A 19,699-nucleotide genomic window follows, 5' to 3' on the forward strand; every position below is an offset into this window, starting at 1 on the left:
CTTGGTGAAGGCCTTTTTGGGTTGAGATAATTGGGTGTTCTGTTGACTTCTTGAATTCCGAGCTCTAGCTCATTCCTTAGATTTGAGAAATTATCATCAACTATTTGTCTGAAAATGTTTTCTAGTCCCCGCTCTTCTTCCTTCCCTTCGAGAATTCCCATTATTCTTATGTTTCCTCTCCTGAGGGTATCAGCGAGTTCTTGTATTTTTATTTCATTATTTTTTATTCTTCAGTTTCTGCTTCTTCCTTCTGATTTATTTCTAGATTTCTTTCTTTGATATCACTGATCCTTTCCTCCATTTGGTCAACTCTATTTCCCAAGCTTGTTATTGCATTTTTCAACTCTTGCAGTGTGCTCCTCATCTCCAGGTCTATTCAGTTCTTTTTGAGAGTTTCGATCTCCTTGCTAAAAAACTCATTCTGCTCATCTGTTTTTCAATTTCTGAAATTGTTGATATGATTTGTTTTGGATCTCACTGTGTTTTTTCAGAATTCTCTGTCACTTAAGTCACATATTTCTATGTCTGTAAGTTTATTTTCTGAAGACTTTTCTCTTCCTTTCTGAGATACCTTGTCACTTTGGTTGTTCATGGTGTTTAATGGACTATTTCTCCACCTGGGCATTAATGGAAGTGTGTTCTGCTTTTTTTCTTTTTTCCAGAAAGAAGATTTATTATATAATGGTCTCTAGCCTGTTGCAAATAAGATGTTTTTCTTTTGGTTTCCAGTAGGTGGCATCTAAGTCTCTTGGATCTCTGCTTTATATGAAGTGTTAAAAATGTCTTTTTTTTTCCTTAGAGATGTTTATTCATGCTCGCTACCCTCAATTTCAGGTCCTATCAGTGTTAGTGACAGTTTTGGTAGTCTGGAATGGGGGATGGATGCTGTGGCTCGGCCTTGGTTTTGCAACCATGGCTGGTAAAATACAACTGTTGTTTTTCTGCTGTCCCCGCTTTTCTGCCATCCTCGTTTCTCTACCTTCTGCCCTGATGACTGGGCACTGCGGCCTGCTGCATGGAGCTCACAGATTTCCCAGGCAAGGCTGCTCCTTCTCCTCTCCCCCTCCTCCTACAGGGAACTCTGGTGGCTGCGAGAGGCAGCTTCTTCATTCTCCCAGTCCACTGCTGGACACCTGGGTTCTGACCTGCAGTAGCTCTTATGAGCAGATCCTATGCTCGGATGTGCTGGTGTGCAGTTTGGGTGTTTTTCGTTGAGTTTTAGATGTTCAGCTTATTGTTGTTTCAAGGGGACGTCTCTCACTCTACCATGTTTTTCTGCATTCAGAAGCTTTAAACTGGCCATGATGAGACTATTTACCCACAGAGAATCAGCAAATACTACAAATCAGGGCTCCTCTATTTCCTCTGAGAAAGCCAGTTGTTCAATGTATTTTAGAACACCAATTCTACCCCATGTTGGTCATTATTATAGTTGTTGTTATTTAATGTAGTCGAGGTTTATTTACCAATTTCTGTGCTTACTCTGCCATTTTGCATATCACTCCAGCCTTCTAGGTCCAGTTTCCATCTTGAATGATAGTGGGCCTAGATCTGCTGTCCCCCTGTTGGTATTAAAATGCAAGTATCTAGCTTAAGGGAATAGGTCCTCACCCCCAGCCCAGGGGGCTGCAGTGGCTTTAAGTCATGACTTATTCCTCTTGTTTTTAGGTCTTTCTAGGTTTCTGGTCCTTAGCAAGCTCCTATTCTTTGAGAGAGCAGCTCCGCATGAAGTGCTTTTAAAACAGTATTCTACTCAGCATTTTTAGATTTTACAATGTAAAGGCTTTCAGATTATCTTAGTCTGACATCATCTTGGTACGAGAAGTCTTCTTTAATAGAGTATTCAAGTTTTCTTCCTACAGATCATGCACATTTTTATAGCTATTATAAATGGGATCTTTTTCTTTATATTTTCTAACCAGTAGCTGTTTGTCTACAGGAAATCTATTCATATTTGTAAACTGACTTTGTAAGCATTTTCCTCACTGTTTATTTGTTCTAATATTTCTATCACACATTCCATCAGGCTTTCCTGTATAGATCATCTAAGAATAATGACAATTTGAAAGGTAGAAAAGAAAATAGATAATGTAGCAAAAAAGATGAAGTTACAACTCCTTGAGATAATGGAGTTTATTTTTCTTTTTCTTATATACTCTTCTTTGCCTAATGCAGTGCATAACACAGAAGAGCTGTTAAAATAACTAATTAAAAAAGAACAAACAAGATGTACATGGAATTTGATTTAGGCAATTACTGAGTTTTCGCAAACCAAATGATCTTTTATGAAATTAATCATAAGAACTAAAATCTCAAACATATAAATGAAACTGTATACAGAAGTATAAGTGGCTTATTTTCACATTAAAACGTTAGAAAAAGATTAACAACAACAACAAAAAACCTTTCCTAAAACTTTGCCTGGTTTTTAATTAACAGGAAGACAATTCAAGAACAGAAAGGAAGGAGCAAGGGGCAAATATTTTCATTCAGTTAGATCTTTTGGCAGTAATAGTCTGAAGGCAATAACTAGAACCAAATTAAATGATTTTTGACAATTGATAAATACCTTCTGTTCCAGAGTTAGTTGATACTTTTGTTTAACTCGCTTACACTTGTTGAACCAACTATTCTCATCCATAATAAAAGGAGGCCCGACATTCTCTGGAGTGCTGCTTTCACTACCACTGCTCCCCAACGTCCTCAGCTCTTCCTCATCACTGCTGATACTATCAGAACTGAGAAGATTAAATTTTAAAAAGAAACGAAGTTAATAATATGTTCCACTTTAAGAAATATTTCTGTATTTGTAAGCTACTGGTGAGCAAATTCTAAAATATTTAGCACCAAATATATAATTATATTTAAAAGACTTTAGCATTAAATATAATATTATAACGATTTTAGCTTTCTGAAAAATCTTCTTGTATTTTCTAATTTTTCCATAATGAATATGTATATTACTTTTTAAAAATATTAAAACAGTAATTTAGGGAGGGATAGACTCAAGGTTTCTTAAAATTAGGAACCTAATAGAGTTTTAAAAAATGTGTCTGATATAGGTATATTTGAGTGTAAGCAATTCCACTTTTAAAATATTGGTTTAGGACAATTAGGATAGTTTTAATTTTTCTAAAAAGAAAAACTCCATGGTCAGTAATGCTAACTGCTTTGTGACTAGGTTGAATTGGTACTTCTCATCTCATTTTAATATCCTTCATATCCTTTAGTATATAAAGGAGAGGAAGCTATACATATATGTTTAGATTAGCGCATTAAAAAAGGAGGAAATTGCATAAAAATTCAGACAAAAAGTGGTTCATCAGTTGAGGACACAGAATATATATATATATGTCATTATATGTTCAATCTCAGGGCACCAGTTAAGAAGGTTCCATGATTGCATCTTTTAAAAATCTTGTAATAATTACTACAGCCTCTCATGTAAATAAGGGATAAAATTAGTATTCACATTTATCTTTATATATTTGATTTAGGTCATTTCCTAAATCACTAAAAATAGTCTTTCCATCTACATGTTGATGACCAAACTCCTATCTCCAGCTATTATGTTGCTCTTCAGTTTTAGATTTGTTGCCCACTTTGCACAAATTACTTGTTTGACTATGGACAAGTTACTTGACCTCTTTGTGTTTCAGCTTTCTCATTTGTAAAATAAGGATAGCTATCTCACAGGCTTTTGAGGATTAAAGAGTTAATAAAACACTTAGAACAATGCCTGATATAGAATGAGCATTCAACAAATATTACTATTATTTTTACTAGTATTCTTTTGAACTATTCATTATCTTCACAAAATGTCCTATGATCCAACATGTCCCAAACAGTATAATTTTATGCCTGTTCAAAACATCTTCTTGCTTTATTTCTTTTCTAGATCTAACAGTCTAGAATTATCCCTTTCCCTAAGGGATACACTTACTTAAGTTAGAAATCTTGGTAACACAATACTCTATTTCTCCTTCTCCCTCATCACCTAAAATATCTTCACACTCCTAGCTCTTAAATAATAGTGACTTCTTACACTAGGTGGTGATTATCTTGGGACAGAGACTGCGTTCTTTTTCAGAAGTTCGTGAAGTTCCTGTACTCTCAACATTTATGTATCCCTAATTCCAATGAAAGTTTCTTTCCAACATTAGGTACTCCACAAATACATCTTGATATTATGTGTGTATTACATATATAAATATATTACTCTCTCTCTTATAGCTCTGGCCTGATCGTAACATTTTAGAAGTATATGAAGTTCATCATTCTATTCAGGAAATTAATTAATGCAAGCAGACCTTCAAAAAAACCTACAGATTTCATTTGATTCATTTCCAATGCTGATGAGATTGTGGGAAATCCATAACTCTCACACAACACTGGTAGTAGGCTAAATTGGTACAACTCTTTTATGAGGATAGACTGTAAAAGCCTAAAATTTTTCATTGTATTTACCTGAATAACTCCGTAATTCACAATAGAAAACAAAAGAAAATTAATTTTCACAAATATTGTTCATTATTATTTTCTTAATAATGAAGATAAAATGGAAAATGGTCTAACAAATGAATTATAGTTTTGAAATCTTGATGGACTATCATAGAGCTATTAAGTTTATTACTATAATGGTTATAGCAATAGAAATACATGCTATTTTTTAAAAACTATACTGATGTTGAGATTACAATTTTGTAAAAAGTATATATTTACATAAATACCAAAAATGCAAGTTTATATTTTTTTAAATTTCTGATGTGAAATGTTTTACAAAAAGTAATTTTAATCAGATAAAACATTGTACAATAAGACATTCAATAATAAATTAAGATTACAAAAACGTATTTCAAAATGTCACAAACCTTTGGGTAAACTTCAAATATGGTGTATAGTCTATTACAGCAGGAAAGTTGCCATCCAATCCCTCTCCTTTTAGGCAGAAGCTAAGACAACAGACAACAAATATTCCATATTAATACATAAAATCTTAAATCAAAATTAAATGTTATCAACAATCTCTCATTATAGACATTTGTTTCATCAAATTGCAGGTGAGATTTTTTATTGTAATTTCTATGGTACTTGTCACAAATGAACATCTCAATTAAGATATTCTACCTTCAATACCAGTGACAAAGGACTGTACGATACACTGTTATATAAATATATTATGCAAAAGTAAAATTTACTGAGAAATCTTTCCAAACATGTTTATTTATTTCATACTATCTTAGTCTTTATTAAACCTTTTAAGATGTCACTGGAAATTTTTCAAATGAAGATTTGTTGTTCGCATTTACACACAAATTCTCAGGTGACACTCTACACTCCTAAAAAGATCTGAATAATTAGAAAATGAGGGTTTTCTAAAGTTTTGAATAGGTGAAAGGACTTGCATCTTAGACCTAAAATGAATACTAAAAATCTAAAATGCTCAGCCAATACTTTTTGAGGCCATGGCAACAAGATAGGTTAACTGACTTGCCCAAAATCATACTGTTAAGTCTCATTAAGCCAGTAAAGAAACTAGATCTCCTGGTCCCCTAATCCAGTAATCTTTGCTTTGTATAATAGTATATACAACTAGATTTTTTAAAAGTGTTTACTTTTAAGGTTACTACTATTCAAAGGAAAAATTATATCTTCTAGAAAGATAAAGGAATATTTAAAAGATATAGGTTAATCTTTCAAAGGCAAAAATTCTACTATGAACTTGTACTTTCTGGTATCTTTGGGAAGTTTGCCAATTGAAACATCTGTTCTAATATATTAATATCAAAGGTATGTATGTTTTTTCCTAGACGAGAATCAAAGTGGCAACATTTTATATGGGCTTTCCTTCATTTACAGAAACATTACCATATCTTTAAGACATTTGCTTCCAGCTGATTATATAGTATCAAAGGGTTACAACAAACGAACAGTTCACATTCTTATCTCAGGTTTTTGTTTTTGTTGTTTGTTTTTACCAAAAATAAAAATTATAAAGGATTTAGACAGAGCAAGCAGCATACCATATAAATAGTTAACACCTTCAGAAGAATCAAAAAGACAACCTTCATATTGCATTTATCAAGTTCATCCTAAACAATTAAGCTAATTCACCTAACACTACTTTATGAACTACTAAATAGTGAAAATTATAAAGTGACAAATATTTTGAAAAGGAAGTGATTTACTAGAAAAAAGGTAACCTCAGTGAAAATGTGAAGCATTAGTTTTTAATTCAAGACCTAAAAGTAGACTTTCACTTAAGTTTACTAATATTTTTGGAATTTTAAATGCTATATTTCAACAAAAATATAATATTTCCTTCATTCTTATGCTTTGAGTTTTTGTTGTAGACAAACTTTTTATTTTTAGTATAATATAAATCTTGGATCAATTAAAGAAATGCAAAAAGATGCTTTCATAAATCTAAAAAAGAACTTACAATGTCCCTTTTTAGCATTTATTAGTCTGAGATCAATTCATCTTGTGGACAATAAAAGCAAGTATCAACAATATTTTTTATATTCTATATACATAACACAAGAAACACGATACCTTGTCAGGATCTTCTTTATCTAAACAGATGAGATAAAGAAAATCTTTCTAGCTTTGAATCTACTTTTAGTGTATTTCTTTTCATTTTAAAGCGGTAGCTGAAAAATACTGAGAGATAAGATCCAAAACCTTCCTTCAGTGCTACTCGAGTACATGATTTTTCTGCTTGAGGAATGTAGTCTAAGCTTTCTTTTTACCCATTTAGAGAGCAAGCCTGTCAGTTAATTCCTTAAGTTTGAGACAGTCTCTTTTCAAAAAATAAACTCATTTAGAAAACTTATGTCATTTGAAAGAAAACATGAATCAAATATCAATATCCAACTGTATACTTTTCTCGGAAAATTGAAAGAAAAAAATCCTAAGAAACTATTATAAGATAGAATAATTTAGAAATCGAACGCATTTAGATTAAGTACCTGAAATCAATAGCATTGAGCCCAAGTAGCATGCCAGCAAGCATATTTGCTTCCTCACCCAAAACAATCGCTCCATCTTCATAAAATCTCCTAAAAATTGAAATGGGTGAATATATAAATATAAAAAAAAAAAAGACTGAAATTTCATCTAGGGAAATCACTTAGAGCCCAAACTAAAGTAGAAAGAACTAAATTTTATTTGTCAAAATAAAAACATACTAAAAAATAAATAAAAATAAATAAAAACACACTTGGATTATCCAATTCTGTAAGTATTTAGAAAAAGAAACTGTCACCATAACAAAAAAAATTATGTTTCCACCTATCTTAAAAAGAATCCCCAAACTGACTCTTTCAATGGGCCTAGACCACCTAACATTTTTCCCTAATAGTGAAACAATATAAATGTAATCTGAAAGGTGCCAAATTCATGGTCATTTATACTGGTCTATTTTCAAATGATGTAGATATTGTTCTATACATAGAACAAACACAAACATACATTCTGCTTTTCTGTAATCCAAGAGTTATTACCTAAATTAAGAAATAGGAGGATGTGATTATTAGTACTTTATGCTAACCTTTAACACTCTAATACTAATAGTGCAGATGAGCTACCAACTTGGTTGCATATGAAAAACAAAGTACAGTATTGATATCTCTTTGACAAAATACGAATATGAATATTTTTGCAAATCCTTGTAAAGCCTTCTGTTTTGGCTGTTTTTAAAAATACAACTTTATTTTAAAGTATTTAAAATAAAAATTAAGAAAAACATATCAAAAATGGGCCAAAAGTATTTTTCCACACAGAATGTAAGATCACTGAACTTACTTTTTAAAAAAATACTATGCAAAAACTAGTTTATGTTTGGTAACCAGGGTTCATTAAATTGTTATATCTATTTATATTACATATAGACAGTAAACACTAAGCTATAACACCCCATTTAGTAAATAAAATTTGTCTTGTTTTCTGTATTTGAGTTTTTAAAGGCTGAAAAAGATGTTAATATGTCCATAATACCACCACCAATTTTGAATAGTTCACGATTTACCAAATACTTTTACATACATATAATTTAATACTTGCAAAAAAGCCCATGAAGTAAATGAGGAAGGAAATGTCATTAGTTTCAAACTCACCATCAAGAAAAGAATTAGGTTAAAACAATTTTCTCAAGCTCATGTTGATGAACTGCTCAAGGAGGAAACCCAATTCTTCTTACTTTAAGTTCTATATATCTTCTATTAAACCATACTACTTCTTGTAAAACAAAAATATTTAAAGAATTTAGTATCTATTATGATTCACAAGGAATTTTAAATAAATAAAAAGTACACAGGAAAATAAGACACCACTATTTACCTTCTGACAGATGTAAGGCTGCAAACAACCATGGTAGGAAGACTACCTTGGAATAGATGTTAGCTGTTTCCTTGGAAACACGGGAATTGCTATTATTGATTTACATAAAAAAGAAAAACTAGAACTTTCAGCTTAACAAAAACTAGTAAAATAAATGGAAGTAATTTCTATGTATTCAATTGAGGTGTTTCACAAAAAGGTAAAGATATGTAGACAACACTGAGATTTTCCTCCCTACCCCCACCCCAATGGCTAAATTGGCTATTGAAAGAATATTTTATTGACTCCCAGAAGAACTATGTCCAATGGTTCTAAATCACCAAATTCTGTGGGACATATGCTTTAGAAAATAATTGTTTTTTGATACTGGGAACTATCCATTATTCCTAGTATTTCCCTAAATAAGGTCTATTTTTTTTTTAATCTCCCCATCTTGAGCCCACCAAGTTTAAAAGTACATTCTAAGAGTCGGATCAAAACTATTCCTTGTTTTCTAATGTCAACATTGTATTAGGGACCATTTAAGAATACCAAAAACAAACACTAATTGGTTTTAGAAATTTTATTTATGTATATATAATATTGTTTTAATAAATTTTTTTGGCGTTAGTGTTATTAAGGATTTTTAAAACTAACCAATTTAAGTGAAATGCTTGCTATGTGTGAAATCAAAAATTCCACTCGAATAAAACCATACCTGAAGCATAATACTGTACAGACTTGATTAAATATAACAGTCTTTACTGCAACAGAGGGGAGAGAAGGGCAAACAGAAGAGGAAGGGCTAGTTAAGAGAATCCTCCATTGAATGCTGAACTTTTTCATTACTAGTTCTGGTAAGAAAAAAATATTTTTCCAAAGTTTGAAATAACATTAAAAATAAGTCAGTCTATAAAACAGTACTGAATTGATCTGAAAAAGATTGTATTTTAATCATTTAACCAATGACAAGTCATTCATATGATTTAAAAAGGTAGAAGCTGTTAGGAAATTTTAACTTTTTATTTCCTTAAACTAACACATCAATAATTTTGACTGAAAATCTGATTCCTGTTATCAACACTTTCAAAGACTTCAAAAGACTGTAAGTTTTCAACCTCTTCATTTTTATCTGTAGAAAAACTGGAGCATTAATAAAGTTTGTTTATATAACCAAGGTTATGGAACAAATGAGCCAAAAGTAAAGTCTAAGATGACTAACCCAATAATAGTAAGGTATACACTAAAATAATTTCCTTTTGTTGAAAATATTTTTTGTTCTAAAGAAAATATTTTTATGAGAAGGGTCTAACCAAAACAGTGTACTGAACTGCAAAAAACATATTATAAATACTGAAAGTACCAAGGTGAAAAATATATATGACTTCCATTTAAAGATTTATATATTATAGTTATCTTTAAAAAAGTTTTGTTTTTTAGAAGCAAAGGAAAATTGTGAGCAATTATTTGATATGGCTGTAAACTGAAAGAAAAGTCTCCACTTATCATTAGGTATACTTTTTCCAATTCTTTGTATATTGACAAGAAAAATATTAGAAACTATAAAAGTATTTAAAATAATACTCTAATAAGAACAATACCTTTTTCTCTTGTAACATATAATTTAACTCTAATTGAAATATGTTTCTATAATGCTATCCTTAGTGTTCATTCTGTAAGACTATTTTAAGGTTTTTCAAGTACTTCAATAACAAATATCCTTTGGGTGGGATACAAAGTAAACAACCAGTATAAACTATGTTGATATTGCACAATATCATGTTTTCAAAATTTCCTTTTTTAAAAATCAGAAGTTATTCTATACATTAAAAGTGCATATTAAAATATGTGAAACTTATCTTAACCAAAGAAAAATTTTTCTTGTTCTCTTCCCTAATTTAGTCTTTATATAAGAAACTTTGAGGAGATAAGGTTCTCTATCATGACATGCAAAACACATTACAGCATTATAAATAAATGCTATATTTTATTCAAATTCAAACTGAATCAGAATGAAAAACCAAAAAGTAAATGTCCAAAGGTCTTGCTAAGAATGTGAGATTCATTATTTATTTAATCAACAAATATAAAATAAATTCCTGCTATGTGGCAAGAACTGTTTTAGGTACTAGAGTTAAAATGGTGAAAAAGCTAAATATAGCCCCTCTCTGTGGAGCTGATAGTCTAGGAGGATAGGCAACAAACAAAAGAAAAAGATAATTAGAAATGATAAGTAGTATAAAGTAAATAGATTGCTGAGATAAAGAAAAATTGAAGGAGAACCCAGATATGAAGAAAAGCATTCTCAAGGGTTTAGCCTAAGAATTTAGAAGTCTGGTCACCTAGGGTTTTGTAGGCCAATATATAATAATTTTGACCATTTACTGAGTGCTAGGCATAGTTATAAGTGCTTTACATTAACTATCTTCTTTAACTTTACCACCCACATATTGTGCCACAGAAGTAGTATTAAGCAAGTTGCCTACGATTCCACAGCTAGAAAGGGGTGAAACCAGGATTTGACTCCAGAAAATGTTTGCAAAGCCTGCTGGCTAACATAATGAGAAACCATTTAAATAGGAATTAACTTTATCTCTTTTTCTTTTAAGAAGATTGGCTAGAAGCTGGATGACTACTAGCAGAAGGCAAACTGGAAGCTCAGTTGGGAGGCCAAGAGAAGAGTGTAGGCTGGAGATAAGAGAGGTATGCATTACTGTAGCAGTCATGGAGATAAAGATAAATGGATATATTGAAGACAGATTTTGGAGGGAGGATTGACAAGACTTGTTAAAGGATGAGGGAGAAAGAGGAATCAAACATAAACTTTAGATTCTGACTTGATCAGCCATACAGGTAGGTAGTGAAACCATTGCTAAGAAGGGGTAAACAGAGTTGGAGTAGGGAAGAGGGGTCCAGATATCTCAACTATTTATCTAGAGATTGAAATGCAGTGGATTATATAGGTGGCATTTAATGCCACAGGCAGATGAATGAAATTCTAGGAAGAGAGACAGAAAGGAAAATGAATAAAAAAAGAAGAGCAGACAATGGAGAACTAAGCCCAGAGAACACTGATACTTAGAAGTTGTGAAGAGAAAAAGAAGCCTGAGAAAGAGCAATTATAGAGGGAGAAGGCAAAGCCAAGGAGTGTTATATACAAGTTAAAGGCAAAGCGGTTTTTCAAGAAAGAGGAAGTATTCAACTGTTTTACCTGGACAATGGTGTACAATATAGACAGAGAAATGTCCATTAAATTTGATAGCTTATAGATTACTGGTATTCTTTAAAATATTATCGTTGGTGGAGTGGTGAGGGGCAGAAGGTAGATTAGAGTAAAGAGAAGAGTAAGGTAAGGAAATGATGACAGTATGTATAAACATTTTTGAGAGTTTAGTAATGAAGCAGAACATGGAAATGAGTAGTAGAGGGAAATATAGGCTTAATGGAGAAGATTTTCCTTTTAAGGTAGAAGATATCAGTGTATATTTCTATATGGGTGAGAATGGTCCAGCAGTGGAAACAAGACTGAGGATGAGAGGAAAAGGTGATAACTAAAGAGGTGAAAGAGGACAGGATTCAGAAGAATATGGCCTCTGATAGGAGGAGAGACATTTCAAGACAACAAAATAGCACAAAGAGAATGTGGTTAAGGTGTAATTGGTGATAGGAATAACAGCATTCATTTATGATAGGTTTAATTTTCTAATGAAAGAAGATCTTTTACTAATTAATAGAAATGTATAGTTCTCTCTAAATAGCAATTTTTAAAGGACAGTTGAATGCTTATTACTCTCAGGTTTCATGTCTGTATGGAAGACCAGGAAGATTATTCTTATCTTTACTATAGAATAATGCCAAATATATCCTGAAGCTTTTTCTTACGTATTTCCAGGAATATGTAGATTTACTAACGAACAAATTTTTAAACCAAACTTATTAAAAGATCTTTCAGATATTTAATAAGCCAAAAACTATTTTTACAGACCATGCAAAAAGACAACAGTTGAATAATTACTCAAAACTTTTAAAACTGAACTATTCTAGAGACAAACTTACATTTGAGATTCTGTTTTCTCTGTAAAATAGTGGGACACTATACTTCCTTTCTTCAGTTATACAAACCTATATTAGTTATCTTTCTTAACCCAATTGTAATTCAATAAGCCTTAAATAATTATTTTTTTGGAGGGGGGGATCAAAATATTTTATTGAGGGCCTTCGGGGGAGAGTCAAAGTACCGGGAAGACAATAAGATCCAATGTCTTCGGCCCAGCTGGGACCTCTCCAGCTTCACAGCCACCGAAAGTAAATAATTTTAAAACAGCCTTATTGATATATAGTTGCAAACCATATAATTCACCATTAAAAGTACAAGTCAATGGTTTTTAGTATATTCAGATATTTCCACTACCCCAAAAAGATACCATGTACTCATTAGCTGTCATACCCCATCTTTCCAAAATTCTCACCCCACCCAGCCCTGTCCACACAACCACTGACCTACTTTCTATCTGTATAGATTTACTTACTCTAAACATTTCATATAAATGAAATCATATACTACCTGGTCTTCTGTGACTAGTTCTTTGACAATATGTTTTCAAAATTCATCCATGTTGTAGCACATACTTCATATCTTTTTTAAAAAGTGTTTAAAAGTTTATTTAAATAATGTTTGATTTGAAGGGAAAACTAGGATTCATTTCTCTTGAAGTAATTTATCCCTACTGAAAAACAGGTTGACCTACATGTAAAGACCTACATGTAAAGACCTAGTCATCAGAAGACACAAAAGTTATAAAACTGTCCTTTGTTTTATAATGATAAGTGAAAAACACTAAAATTTTCCAATCAAACAAGGTATGCAAGGATTTATATGTTCTTTCTCTGTTAAACAGTAAAAGCAAAATAATGTACTGGAATATAAAGATAAGAGCTAAATGAGCGTGAGCACAAATAAAAGGGGCATTTTCACTGAACAAGTATTTTTCATATCCTGCCTTCATTTAATGTACAATAAAGGAATGGGGATAGGGAAAATGAAAGAACAGAGAAACCTATACTGTAGTAGTCAGGATGTGGTGGAACCAAATTGCAGTTTTCTGAAAAGGTATTTTTGGTCTGTAGGAACAGAATTCTGAAGTAAAGAAACAGGTCCCCTTTTTAGTGTGTGCCGGAACACATCAATTGTACTTTCATGTTCCATTTCCTATTGTATGTGTGGGTCTGTTTCATGAATTGGCTGCTCTTCAAATGGGAATCTGATATGTCACAATAAGCTTTCATTAAGCTGTGTATGCCTCTTAATCTTATACTGCACCACAGAACCATTCTGGCCCACCATCTTCAAATAAATATAATCACTGTTCTCAGTCTTGACTCCATCCTTGGGCTTTTCAATGGCCATGGTAAAGCTCTGGAGTCTCCTCAGCTACCCTTTCACAAAAGAGGTACCAGACCCACAATGAACGAGCAACCAATTGTGCAAGTACCGGGAGCAGCAGCAGGAGTACTTCATTTCTTTTCTGGATGATTAACATTCTACTGTATGGAATACAAACTTTGCTTATTCATCAGTTGATGGACATCTGGCTTGTTTCCGCTCTATGGCTATTATGAATAATGTGTGCACACATTTTTTTTGTGAACATGTTTTTAATTGGTGATCTCTCTCTCTTTCTTTAGGAGTCATGTACTGAGTCATATGGGAACTCTATGTTTAACTTTTAGAGAAACTGACAGTGTTTTTTCAAAGGGGCTACGTTATTTTACTTTTCCACCACAAATGTATGAGGGTTCTAATTACTCCACATCCTTGCCAACACTTGTTGTTATGTGTTCTTTTGACTGTACCCATCTCAGTGGGGGTGCAGTGGTATTTCATTGTGGTTTTGATTTATAATTCACTGATGGTTAAGGATCATCTTTCATGTGTTTATTGTTCATGTGCATATCTCCTTTGGAAAAATGTCTTTTCAGATTCTTTGCCAATTTTAAATGTTCTCTTTTTATTACTGAGTTGTAACGGTTCTTTATATATTCTAGATACAAGTCCCTTATCAGTAATAGGCTTTGCAAAAATTTTCTCCCAGTCTATGGGTCATCTTTCACTTTCTTGATAGTATTCTTCCAAACACAAAGTTTTACATTTTAACTGTGTCCAATTTATCTATTTTTTCTTTTATGGCTTGTGCATTTAGTATCATATCTAGGACACTACTGCCTAATCCCAGGTCATGAAGATTTACATCTATGTTTTCTTCTAAAAGCTACATTTAAACTTGAATCATTTTGAGTTAATTTCTGTATATGCTTTGAGGCAGTAGTCCTCAAGTACCTTTTAATGTTTACTTTTCATCTTAATAAAGTAAAATCTTTAAACAGATTCAGACTGCAAAAGTCTTTCTTAGCTCTTAAAAGATTTAGTAATTTATCACTATTCTTTCTACTTTTTGTAACTGAGAAAAATATTTATCAACTCATTTTTTTTTTCACTTCCTGATAGTTCGGTAATTTTTGAAGTTTTATTTTGTACTTTACTCCTCTTACTCCTACTATAATATTGAGAAAATTAACATTTCTTCTGGACACAACTTTTGTCATTATAAATTAAGTTACTGTGGTGTAACTACAAAGTAATAATCAGATCTTTATAAAGTTAATTTTATCTCTACTTCATATTTTCTATATTTGTTACCTCAAATTCTTACCAGAATATTTTCAATCTTGTTTCATATGTCACACTTATATTTTTAGCTTAATTTTTCTAATTATTTTTCAGTTTGTGGCTGGGAGAAAATTAAAATTTTGAGTAAATTCATTCAGCTTCTACCTTACTTCTTTATTTCTAGGTTTTCCCAGTAACCTACTAAAACAGTTCTTTTTTTTTTTTTTTTAGCTCTGACTTTAATATTGACTCTGCCAACTTCCCAACGACATCCCAATCTCTAAACCACGAACTCTTGAAGGGTTTTAAATTGCTCACCAACATATCATCTATCTTAGCAAAAAAATCACATGAATTTCTCTAATACATTGGAGCCATCATCATTTACTCCAAGACAAGGATTCATTGTGTTTCCATTCCCCACAGTTTCTCCACCCAATCTTAACCTTGGATTTTCACTGATTAGTACTTCAAGCTTGCCTGTCTTAGCTCATGTAGCTCCTCCTTCTGTGCTGGGGTAAAAACTTGTATCACCATTTTAAAGGACGTCATTACTCTTTATATCTGTGAAGAGTAGAAGAAGAAATCACTTGATTCAGAGACTCCCACGATTCTTAAAGGACGAGAGATCATTTCTCATTTCTACAGCACTTATGTCAGAGAGTAAACAGACAAAAAGTAAGATGCAACTATGCTTTCCAATAGTTTGCTTGTGTTTTACAAACGTAATCTTCCAAACAGATATATTTTGTCTAAAGATTCACAATCACATTTATTTATAATTATAGAAAAATTTCTTTGGTTTGATTTCAGTAAAAAATATAGTGGAAATAGTTTTTAAAAAGACTGTATCTTTTGCAACTGTATTTTTCAGTTAACTTCTAAAATGAGATTTCTAACTCCCTACTTAGTTCCTTTTTTGAGAATTACAAAGCCATTATATTCACATTCAAATACTGTGTGTGTTTATGTATGTGTATATGTACTGATGTACGTATATACACATATACTAAGCCATGTTTCTGTTTGAATAATATATGTTTATACATAGTTACAAAAATGTTTTTACTTCATGGACTTTTTTAGAGCTGAATCATTTCTTTTTTATCAAAAAGGATAGCTAACAACTGAGAACAAGGCAAAAAGCATTGCCCTTTAAATATTTAAACTACTCATTCTAAAAATAGTCTATTCAAGAATGATTTCTACTCCACCCAACTGCCTAAACTAAGAAACAAGACTAACAATTTAGAGATGTTATTAATACTTTAATTTCTATCTAGAAATCATAACTTTAGTGTAATCTTGTTATTGTATAGGAAATGATTATTATGTAAACTTGGTTTTGATTTATTAATTTAGGATTTTTAGGTTTGATCTATGAGTTTTTGATACTATTTTTATTTTCAAAGTCTTAGTATCCTCAATATTTAGTATCTTTCACAATTAAATTATTTGCTTATAATGATAAACAAAAGGAACAAATGTTTCATTTCTTAAGATTCATTTCAAATATGTAAGAGTTATTATCACCCCAATGTCCATCTTTAGAAATATCCCAAGCATATCATATTGCTTTAAAAGAATTAGATGAGTATATATGAGATTTACTTTATGCAAATAGTTCTTTTAGTTAAAACTCTTTATATCCTGGTCAAAATTTTAATTATAATAGTATTTATCTTCCAAACGAAAAATTTACTATTTTATTACCTAAAAACATAAAGATACCTAAGTAAAGATATTGTAATTTGTACCAGCTAGTCGGTTAAAAGAAGATCATAATAAATGCCCATATTTTCTCAAGAACTGCATTGGACATGGAAATTAAGATTCCAGATTGGATTTCTTTATATATGTTCCTAACTTTCACTATTAAAACTGGTTTATAGTTGTCATCCTTTTCTTCTCTTTCAGAAATATGGTTAATGAGGTTGAAAAAAGTATGGCAATTTAAAAGTGTCTAATGCACTGCTGTCCAATAAAACTTTCTATGATGAAGCGATGTTCTATATCTATGCTGTCTAATTCGGTAGCCATTAGCCACACATAGCTACTGAACACCTAAAATGTGACACAGCAACTGAAGAAGTGAATTAGTAATTTTATTTAATCATAATTAATTTTAATTTACATAGTGGCATGTGATTAGTGGCTATTGTACTGAACAGTACATGTCTAGGGTATTAAAATTCTTGAATATTTTCATTTACGAACATTTTTGAAATGGAGAAAAGTGATTTATATTTAAAACTATAAACATAAATTAGTAGACCAGAGAGTAATAGGAATAATTTTTATACTAATGATAAAAATGAGCCCTTTTTTACCACCATCAAAAGTTAATGAAGCCCTGTTTTTCACATGGCACAGTATGTTATCTCTTAAATGTACACAACTCAAAACGAAAACATCAGTACAGACTGCCCTAAAAAGACAATCAAGCAATCATTAATTATACATATATGTGAATTAAAGAAATGAATGATCTATTTGTATTCTTTATAAGCAAAGAAATAAATGTTGTAGTGCAGAAAGAGAAAGAATTCTATAGGAATTTCATAGTTAGATTTTTCTTTAATCAGTCAGGGAAAAGTCTGTGGAGAGAATCAAACTTCAAGTGCTGAAAAAGTGAGAATGACAAATAATTTGAAGAGATATTCCAGGCATAATGTGAAGCCTGAAAAGATAAACCAAGGAAGATGTAGGTTTAGTTGACAAATTGCATTTCCTGAGAAGATGGTGGATTTATCTGAGTATTACTAAAAAGAGGAAAAAATGAGGATTCTAGAAATGAAAGAGTCTTATTTCTAAGTCTTTAAGTGACTCTTATAAGTATATATTTGAAAATTAAAAGGACTTTTAAACCTGGTTGTTTTGAAGTCTCTCAGAGCTGTAGAGATGTATTCAGATAAATGTTTTTCCATGAGTGCTACTCTGATCCAGGCTCTACCCTAAAAGGAAGAAGAATGAAATATGAAAAAAAATTAGAAGTTAAAAATTCTTTTGCCCATTGCACCACTGAAAAGTAAGCATTTTAGCATATAAAGAACAACTCATTCAGAAGATACATTTGTTAAAGACTAAAAAAATTGTGAGCAGATAAGAATAGGTAAATTTTGATTATATATAGTATCTATTTTGTTTCTCTGAAGGTATAAGGTTAAGCATGTCGGATTAACTTTCTGAAGAAACAGAACCACTAATATTGAATTATTTGGGTTAGGAATATCTTTTGAATCATATGTCATCAGAAGACATAATGCTTTACTTCCATGCCCAAATCAACATGCTAAATAAAATTAGTCCCCCTATAATACATTAATAAAAATAATACGTTAATAAAAATAATCACTCCCACACCACTTGTTTAAGAAAATTTCTCACTTATTTCTCTAAAGGGAGGTTTTAGACAACTAATAATGAACAATATTTCATTATCTAGCATGCATCCAAATCATGAGATACTAAATTTGGTGCCCCAAGAGCATTCTAAAAAACAATTACCAAATATTTAAACCAGAAGAAACAAACACACAACAAAAGTATTCTAGAAGCATAACCTACCACAAAATCACAGAAACAGACAATTCTAACTGAATAGAATAATTTAATTTTATTTAGAAAAGCAGTAACATCATTCGATAGTTGCAACTAACCAAATAATTTTTATAATTCAAAGCATTTCTTCTGGACTCTGTTTAGAATAAAAGAGTATAAGAGATTATATTTGTAGTGAGAATTTAAAAATTCAACTACTTTCTTTTTACTCTCAATCCTTTCACAAATCTCCACGAAGTCCATGAAGATTGACTCTATAGAAAATCAAAACACTGTAGTGGCAGCTGAAATAAAGGTGACACTAATCAATATATATGACAGTCAACTACCAGTATGGAGGAGGAAAAAAAGCATTCTTTAGAAATGACTACAACTCAAATGAATTCACAAAACTCGTGGATTGGAAGGATCGAAAAAGAGTTAATCCAGACAGTGGTAAAATCTGTCAGGTTACAAGCAGTAATATTGTTGGGAAAGGAATGATATGGGTGTAGTTAACATACCAGTCAATGTGCCCACCAAGCTTGCCCAGGACTCACTCCATTGTTCTTGCTGAGTAAGCCCAGGGGAACCTGCAATTAGCTGTGGCTGATTAGAAAAGAAGGAAGAGGCAAGCCACTGGCCATCAGTCTCAAGATTCTCTCTTGAAATTTCATCTAAAAGACAAACTAGTAGTGGTGGCCTGAATCAAAAGTCCAGGATTTCACCAAAACAGAAGCACAAAAAGTTGCTCTCCAGAGAAAGCTATAGGATACTATGCTATTGCTATATAGAAACATGGGGAAAGTCCTGCTTCTTGATTATCCATACAAAACTGGGCTGCACCTACTTTGCTGTTCTTGGAAGTTTGCGGAGTTCTGTTAGATTATAAAATAAATGGTGATGATTTTAACGATTTCTTTTCTAAATCCAACAAAAGAACTAACTAGTACAGGATACACACAGACTTATAAAGGTTGGGGACATGAGTGAGAAAGCTGGAAATTAGGTTTAACATTTTAGACTTTATCAATAAGATAAAGATAATGATTTTTTTTCAAAGACAAAAATATTCATTTGTTTGCCACTGAAGGTTTTTGGGGAAAAAAAAATAGTCAACACTTCTTAATGTAATTAATATATGCTTGGCTCTGTTTTAAGAGCTTTATATAC

At 31.6% G+C, this 19,699-nt stretch overlaps 1 protein-coding gene and 1 pseudogene across 2 annotated transcripts in view; both read right to left on the minus strand.

Moving 5' to 3' along the window:
* RUNDC3B (RUN domain containing 3B) overlaps positions 1 to 19,699 on the minus strand; it is a 127,294-nt gene that overhangs the window by 49,450 nt on the left and 58,145 nt on the right. For both annotated transcript variants that reach the window (XM_006925720.2, XM_006925718.3), the window contains exons 4-7: positions 17,855 to 17,940; positions 6,972 to 7,061; positions 4,872 to 4,952; positions 2,570 to 2,738 (exon numbers count right to left, since the gene is read on the minus strand). In XM_006925720.2, the coding sequence (XP_006925782.1) occupies positions 2,570 to 2,738; positions 4,872 to 4,952; positions 6,972 to 7,061; positions 17,855 to 17,940 (426 nt within the window). The remainder of the gene's footprint in view (positions 1 to 2,569; positions 2,739 to 4,871; positions 4,953 to 6,971; positions 7,062 to 17,854; positions 17,941 to 19,699) is intronic.
* LOC112473989 lies at positions 13,391 to 13,726 on the minus strand (annotated as a pseudogene).

This window comes from Pteropus alecto, unplaced genomic scaffold, assembly GCF_000325575.1.
Source record: "Pteropus alecto unplaced genomic scaffold, ASM32557v1 scaffold69, whole genome shotgun sequence".
Classification (NCBI taxonomy): domain Eukaryota; kingdom Metazoa; phylum Chordata; class Mammalia; order Chiroptera; family Pteropodidae; genus Pteropus; species Pteropus alecto.